This window comes from Anopheles stephensi, chromosome 3 (genome assembly GCF_013141755.1).
Source record: "Anopheles stephensi strain Indian chromosome 3, UCI_ANSTEP_V1.0, whole genome shotgun sequence".
Classification (NCBI taxonomy): Eukaryota; Metazoa; Arthropoda; class Insecta; order Diptera; family Culicidae; genus Anopheles; species Anopheles stephensi.
Window position 1 is genome coordinate 67,535,308 of NC_050203.1, and position 8,026 is coordinate 67,543,333.

Genomic DNA, 8,026 nt, shown 5'->3' on the forward strand with positions numbered 1-8,026 from the left:
TCAGCCGATCACAGATGAAGCCAAAAAACCGTCAACATTTACCCGGGTACGTTAGCCTCAATCAGTTGCTTCGCTTTGCCTTCACCCCGTCGGTCTACCACACCGAACAGCTGCGATACAAAGGTAACACGGGTCGGGAGGGAAAATTTATGTTGCTGGTGTTAGCAAAAGCAAATATTGGGATGTTGGAATATGTATTTCAGTTGTGTGCTTTTTTCCTTCCGTTTCACCCCAACCGGTTCACTTCACCCGTCTAGTCACGGTGTCTTAGTGTAATGAATGTCTCCATTTAGCTCCACAGCCCTGTCGTCGGTGTCGTGTGGCTTAATTTGGCTGGCGTCTCTCATTTAAGGACTCCCGGGTTTTCGGCACTATTCCGAACCACTAGCTCGGTGAACGGGTCCCCATTAATTCCGATGCGGACACGCAGGTGGATGATGGCGTCTGATGGGCTTCGGTGCGTATCGACTCCCTTTGGATTCCCCTTGTTTCATGCGTCAGTGTGTGTGTGCCTTACGCGCTGAGTAAACAAACAATAAACTCCGGTAGAAAATGTTTATTCTTCTAGAGAAGCGAAACCGCAAACGTGCAGCCGGGCTTTTCGCCTGGAATAGTTGGATGCTTCTTCTTAATTAACAAAGTTTACGCTTTCAATTATAGTTCAGGTTTTGGTGCGGGCGCGGCTCCGGGTTTGCGAATTGGTAACAAAATCTACTGACATGGGGTTCCACGAGGTGGCATGGTTGTTGTTTTTTATTGCGGGTGTGTGTGTGTATGTGGCGGGGAAAGGAATCCGACCAAGTGTTGACAAGTCGTCGTGATGGCAAATACTGGTTCAGTGGTTATTGGTAAGTATCTGGTAAAGGAGTTGCGTTGATAGGTCTGCGACAGTAAACTTTGGCGAGTAAAGGTAAGAAATTATAATTGTAAAGGAAAGATTGAAGTATCAAAAATACAGTGGGAATTTAAATGAACAAAAAACATAACCATCATACACAGGTGATGTACACTTAGTCGTAAGGCTTTTTGATTGAGGCATGCTAAATTCTCTATGATCAAATTGAACTGGTACGTAACTAATGATGCGGTTTCTTGGAAAATTAATGCCACGAAGAAAGAAGACTTTGAAGTTCGTTTAGTGAGAAGTGGATTCTCCAAGTGCACGATGTCTTAGAGAAGGACGAATATTGCCATATGAAATCGGGAATCATATCGGATAGCTTAATTTTGTTTTACCTAATTTTAAATCACTTGATCTTGAAGAATCTTTTCTGAACTATTTTTATCTTGCTTTATTAGAATTAATTCGGATTTGAAGACCCACAACGAAGCTTGATTTTAAGTGGCATAGGACCCGCAATGCATTTCTCCACGACAGAATGCACATTTCCAATAGAAAACATGTTTGAATTCTTGCGAACGAGCTACCTCGTTATTTATGTGGAGCAAACAACACAATTCCACGTTGGCATGGTTAAGCGTCCTCTGACGTGATTACGATACGGGACGGCACTGTGGCAGAAACTAAGCAACGAGTTTGTTTATCACGAAAGCCAGTTCACTAAGGAGGCTAAAATTCCTGCAACCAGCACTGCGGCGGCATTTCCTCGAAAGCCGTCGTTAGTGACAAACAGTTCTTCCCCAAGATGTCCACAAGAAAAAGTGCTAGTTCGCTCCTGCCGGGAACAAAACCCACTACATCCAGCCACCGTTCTGTGTTGCAGGTGAGTCTTGTGGTTGCAATCTTTGGGGAGCAGTGTTCAGTAACTTGTGGTTTGTTTGCACAAAAGGGAACGAAAAACTTCGTCTGGAACCGGGAGGAGATATCGTCCAACTTGCCCTACCACAACCACAACTATGAGATCCCGTACAATAAGCCTCCGAACGAGGTTAACTTCATGGGTGGACTCGGTAGTAAGAAGCCTAATTTTCGCTCCAAGCTACATCCGCAACGTTTCTCGACCGTGCAGAAGCTGATGCGAATGCGTACCTCCAACCGTATTCTGGAAACGTTGACCGAGGATCTGCGCAATGTGAATCTCTGCCGGCATCGGGGTGACCAGCGTCGGAAGGCTAAGAATGTGACCGAGTTTATACGAAAAATGACGGACGAGCTGCAGACGGCGGGTAATATTGAGCATTCAACGCCATCCGATCAGTCGGACGTGCTGCGGTGTACGGTGCGTAAAAAGTTGACCAACGATGATTATCGCGAGATGATCAAGCGGTTGGACAAGATACTGCTGGAGGATGATCGACCGTCCGCTGGGCAGAATGTTTCCTTTCGCGATTGGGCAATGCGGGAGCGGTACAACTTTCAGAACCGCAGCAACATCGAGATGATGAAGCGTGAACGGGAAACGCTGGAATCGGAACTGTGCTCCTCGGTTGACACACGCTCGCACGAGTACATTTCGAACGAGGGCCGCCGGGTGACGAAGGTGCGCCGGTCGACCAAGATCCCGCACGTGGAGGGCCACATGTACGGGCCGTTTACGCGGCTGCCGGTGGAGGATCCGCTGCTGGAGAACGAAACAAAGTTCGGCATTCCGCTGAGCCTGCTGGTACGGTCGTACCGCGAGATGGACACCAAGAAGGAAGGTGAGCGTAACCTAATCGATACCCGCCTGTCTCACATGAGGATTCCGTTGTGTCCGAAAAGCAGCGACTCCTCCGAGGACGAGGACCAGATGGAGGAGGTCAAGATCCTTTCCTTCCTGCGGACACCCTACTTTCCCATACCGACGATAAAGCGACAGAAGAAGCGGCGCAAGGATCGGTTGCGCAGCCGGTGGTTGCAGAAGAACCGGCTCAAGCGCATCACCATGCTGCTGTACGATCGATCCTTGGAGAATATGCGCGCCGGGCGGAGGAAGAAGGGCAAGCGCGCTGACGGGAGTGCGAGTGCGTCGCGAGCTTCTAGCAGTGGCCGGTCGCGTTCGGAACGCAAGGTGTCTGGGACGAAGGAACCGGCCGAGGTGCAGAAGGCTGTTGTGAGCGAGAAGCGGCAGCGGTACTATCGGTTTATAGAGGACAAGTCGCAGCAGTATCGCCGGATGTACGATGAAAGTTTGCAGCAGCGTATGACTAGTTTTCAGGACTTTAAAGCCAGCGAAACGGCGTCGGATGATAATCGGTCGGAGACTAGTAGGAAGAAGGCGAAGCTGCAGGGACTTCGGCTGGAGGAGCCGAAACCGGCGGCTGAAAAGCTGGAACTAACATTTCCACCAAACCGGTTCAAGAGCCTCTCTAAGAGCGATACTCGGAAAGGGGCGTTCTACATTGATCCGGAGTTCTACGACAAGATGCGCGATTTTAAGCGATGTGAGTATTGAATGAGGTTGCTTCAGAGGTAGTAATAATTGGCAGAATGGGAAATCGTATCATTATAAAGCTCATAGGATAGATATGTTCTTTAGGAAGGTTTTTAATGTATGAATATTCTTATACACATCCAATTGTATTGCAGACAAGCAACGCTCGAAATACTACACCAGCCTGATGCGTTCCCGGCCAGACGTCCGCCAGCGGTTGCAAGTGAACGCACCGGAGTTCGAGGAGGAGCAGCTGGGCGCGGCCACCAAGTATTACAGCCGCCTCGCCACCGAATGGGATAACTACTACATTCACGAGCTGCGCTATCGTCCCCGGGTGCGCAAGTTTTGTCCAAAGACGGACATTCTCAATATGCGCGACCAGCGTCGGAAGGTGTTCCTGCAGTACTTCATCGAGGAGAACCTGCTGCAGCGCCGTGCCCGACAAAGTTTGGAGCGTCAGTACGCGAACTGGATTAAAAACTTTTGCAAGGTAAGGGTGGTCGCGCGAGCCGTTGACGTAACCGCCTGTAGCGGGCAGGAGCATGCTGGAAGCGGGAGAAAGTAAAGTTTGTTTATTACTTTGAAATTCGGTTTGCTTTTTCGGTGTGGTGCTGGCACACGCCAAGCATCTTACCCCGGCCCCATTGAAATGAAATGCGTTCAATGACCTTTCCAGCGCATCAGACCACAGTTCAAAGTTTGGAAAGAGGAGGCATACTCGAAGCTGGTGGCCGCCACTGACCAGGAGAAGGAAGCGACACAAGAATCGGTCCGGTTACGGGCGCTGCTTCAGAATCGTCAAAACAGGATGGATTCCATTACCGAGCGAATACTGCTGCTCGAACAACGGTGGACCAAGGTTATGCAAATTAGGGTAAGCGGCGTAGTGGACGCTCGAACGGGGTATGAAGGTTCCGGAAGGTTTTCCCGGTGTGTAAAATGTTTTCCAAAAAGAGGAGAATCTTCTCGGGCAACTTTTCCGGAGCGGTGGACGCCAGGTATAGCGTTGAACGCCTCTCTCCCCCTCAAAATACTTTTGATTTGCGTTAGTGTTTGGGTTTTGCTTGGAGTGTTGATGTTTTTTGATGGATTTGTTTTTGCTCCCTGCCCTCGAGGATGGAAACGGCCGAAATTAGAAGCGGTGATTGGGTGGGACAATTAAGGTTGTTTGTTTAGCTGCTGCGAGTGTGGCGCTACCTGGGTGGCGGTGTGAGAGATTGTTCAGATTAATTGAAACAACCTGCTAGAGGAAACTTCCGGACCCGGGCCATATTCCTCGAACTCGCCCGTTGTTGTTGTTGTTCAAGCTTATGGCACGGCAGAGTGGAACGTGTAATTGTTTGAGTTATTTCAATTCACAGAACTACTATTACTTACTGATGGATTCTCAATGGCGTCTGGAGAATGACTTCTTCCATCGGGCACCGGATGGATCGTTGTACACGGTACGGTACCGAAAGCACCCCGTCGCACACCAAATTTCTTCACCCTTTTTTTTGCTCTACCCCGTCTCAAAACTTTGGTTCATGCAGGTGTCAGAAAGCATCAGGAACTGTAAATCCATCTTCATACGCACCGAGGGCAGCAATATCGGTACGGAAATAGCTCGCTTCTATCTGGAGAAAACGTTCCCCGAGCTGGAACGGTTGCCGGGCTGTGAGCCGGATGTGGTGCTGCTGCAGCGCGGCCTAACGCAACTGAACTTGCGAACGATCGATTTGATAAACAAATACAACCAGAAGCTGATGGTGTTTAGCAAGATTGACTACCACTACAAGGAGGTGCTGGAACAGTTTCCCCGCTACTTTACCAACCATCACGATCTGCTGAATCTGTACGGTGCCAAGATGGAGTCGATTCAGAGCAAAAATGATAAACTGAAGACCGAATTCTACGACCTGTTGGGAGAGCCGCTTAAGCTGTCTGTGTACAAGTAAGTGGGGGAGCTAAACTATTAGACCTTAAAGAGATTTTTTTACAATATTTTGTTCAAAAAAATTGCAGTAAAATCATGCGCATCACCACATCCGCCGTCGGGCAGCTATATCTGTTCGTGCGCAAGCTACAACACCGGCAGGTTGAGATAGTGGAAATATCTGCCAAAGACAAACTGTCCGCCATACATCAACACATAATGGTGTGTCAGAGCAGATAGCGAAATATTGTTTTGTGGATAAATGTAGCAGCCTGTTTGCTTTTGTTTTTTAGGATCTTCTCTCCGAGCTGGATCTGTTGCCCCTCGATGTACTTAAGGAAGCGGAAAAGGAGGCTCGCAAGAATCGGAAAACACTGTTCCGAGAAGCAAATGAGGCGTACAAGCGCAAGATGGTGCTGGATCTGTTACGCAAGCAGCTTCGGTTCCATGTGAGAAAATAATTTAAACAACTGGTGGCTGTTCAGGATTGATTGCTTGGTAGCTTCATCGTAGTGTCGACTAGGTGCGATTAGTTGGGAATTATTTTCAATTATATAGAATTTATTGTACGTTTTAAACACAAATATTCAACTTCTTCCCGCCCTTAGAAGTGTTTTGAAATTGTTTGTTAGAGGATTTTGATGTTTTGCTTACTGATTTAATCGATATAAAAGCACGAAATGAACAATAAAGCCTCCTAAATACCACCTATTTTAGGAATATTTTTTTCCTCCTTTATTTGGAAATAGCTTAGACTTTCGGATAGAATAGAACGTTCAAACCGTCCTATAAATGAGGTTAAATAGATATATGTGCTATTGAGAGAATATCAAACACATCATAGTTTCTGGTAATTTATCTGGTAAACCATTGTGTATGGTTTTAGGCATTTAGTACCAGATATTAAAAAAAGAAAATTAAGAACATATACCACACTTCCAGAATGCTATAGATAGAGATTAGGAGCTCAAGAAACAAGTCAAAAAGACATTGCGTTCCAACAGGCTTCTTCAGGCTATTACGATAAAATTGAGAGATTAAAGAGAATCTTACAATCAAAGAAGAATATCCTCTTATTCAAATGCTTTTATTGCTAGAAAAAGCAGCAATTGATAGAGGATTAGTGAAGAAAATTATTATTGCTTTTTCCGCCTCTCCCGCTTGGAGGATGCATTCGGAATGGAGATTTAGTTGCATTTAAGCTGCCCTAAGCTCGAATTTAAGACGCTACCATTGTTGTAAATGACTTCATGCAACCCATTACTGGGGACCGAAAAATTTCTCACTCACTCACTTTGATTGGGTTGCTGCCGGGGAAAGGTAGATGGTAGCCGCTTATCATTATATCATAAACTAGCATCAAGCCACAGATTGTGGCCGGGATCGGGCGGGCAGGGTCGCCACCATCGGCAACCTCGGTCGTAAGAGGTTAATCCCATCCTGTTTTCGCAAAAGCCTTAGCAGAAACCGATAACGAGCCCAGAAGTCGAACACTGTGTGTGTGCGTGTCTATGTGTCTTTGTCACGTACGTGTTGAAGTTGGAAGCTCTAGGTGTAACTCCGGGTGTTGTGCATGCCGTACGCCGTGTGTACGCTCAAGTGTGGTCACATAAATTTGATGCGTGATAACTATCGAACCAAAGGCTTCGGTTGGGCCTGGCCCGGCCTCTACATATACTATATGTTTGCGTTATCTTCATCCTGCGGGATGGGTGCGATAGGCTTGGTTGTGGTGGTGGTGCGTCTTAACAGGGCAGGCAAAGGTGTGAACGTGCCATTTGCCAGCATTATAAGCAAGTCCGGAAAGGTAAAGGCACAACTTTTTATGAGACAATTTTGTTGTATCCGTTGTCGGGTTTTTTTTTCCTTGGTTTCGATCGGTATGCCACACAACCAAGTCCTTTAATCAGCAGGTTCAGCAGGATAGGACCGGGTGGGGTGGGTGTTAGGGTTTGGTCGTAAAGGTGTGGAATGCGCCAATTGTTCTTGCTTGCCTTTCCGGTCACATAATTCAATAGAGAGCCCATCCTAACGGCCGAACTCGGTGCCCGGTGGTGAGCCCGGCTTTTCCCTTATTTCAACTAACGGTTCGAGTGGCTCTGCTGCTGCTGCTGCTGCTGCTGTGTGTGTGAGAGTGGAGGCAAAGGCACACTTGCCGGCGAAATCTTTGAACCATTTCGCTTGGTTCGGAAAAGATGATCCTCGGGCACAAACTAGGCACTTCCGGTCTGTAAGTGATCCTTTACTTCGGAATTGCGATTGTGCAATAATGCTGCGATGTGGATTTTGGTCTACGTTTGTTGCCACCTTTCTTTCCCCCTGCCACCCTTAGAAGGTGAAGACACCGATTGGAGTACCATTTTCAATTCCTCGAAACCCAATCCGCACACAACACGTTCGACAGTTTTGCGAGCGGTGCCGCTTCCGAAATGACAATTCGCCCAAGACAATTTATGGAATTTTCTTTCCTTTTATCTCCCGGCCGGAGCGTTCCGGGGAATGGGGCGAAATGAAAACACTGCGTCCCCGGTACGATGGGCACACTTGATAGACGATACTTGTGCGATGTGCGATTGAGCACAGCGAGTACGCGCTGGAACTGCGCGGAGGACACTCGAGATGCTGGAGATGAGAAACAAAACAAGAAAAAAAAAACCGGCGAAGACATTTCGGTGGCTTAGGGAAGCTGCTGCTGAGCGCCTTTTTTGGGTGGCTTTCGGGCCAAGTAGATAGGGATTGTTGTGTGTGTGTCGAGATACGAGCTAAAAATAATAAAACAGATCAAGTAGTTCTC

At 47.5% G+C, this 8,026-nt stretch overlaps 1 protein-coding gene across 1 annotated transcript; it reads left to right on the top strand.

Annotated features, from left to right (window-relative positions):
* Positions 1-1,306: 1,306 nt before the first annotated feature.
* Positions 1,307-5,928, top strand: LOC118509865. The gene is made up of 8 exons (XM_036051088.1): positions 1,307-1,724; positions 1,791-3,324; positions 3,470-3,807; positions 3,994-4,191; positions 4,679-4,762; positions 4,850-5,250; positions 5,322-5,454; positions 5,526-5,928. The coding sequence occupies exons 1-8, from the start codon at positions 1,647-1,649 to the stop codon at positions 5,691-5,693; spliced, it is 2,934 nt and encodes a 977-aa protein (XP_035906981.1). The 5' UTR covers positions 1,307-1,646; the 3' UTR covers positions 5,694-5,928.
* The last annotated feature ends 2,098 nt before the right edge of the window (positions 5,929-8,026 follow it).

Coding starts and splice junctions, on each gene's coding strand:
- LOC118509865 (XM_036051088.1), top strand. CDS start 1,647: ATGTCCACAAGAAAAAGTGCTAGTTCGCTCCTGCCGGGAACAAAACCC. Junction 1,725..1,790: donor GCCACCGTTCTGTGTTGCAG/GTGAGTCTTGTG, acceptor TTTGCACAAAAG/GGAACGAAAAACTTCGTCTG. Junction 3,808..3,993: donor GGATTAAAAACTTTTGCAAG/GTAAGGGTGGTC, acceptor TGACCTTTCCAG/CGCATCAGACCACAGTTCAA.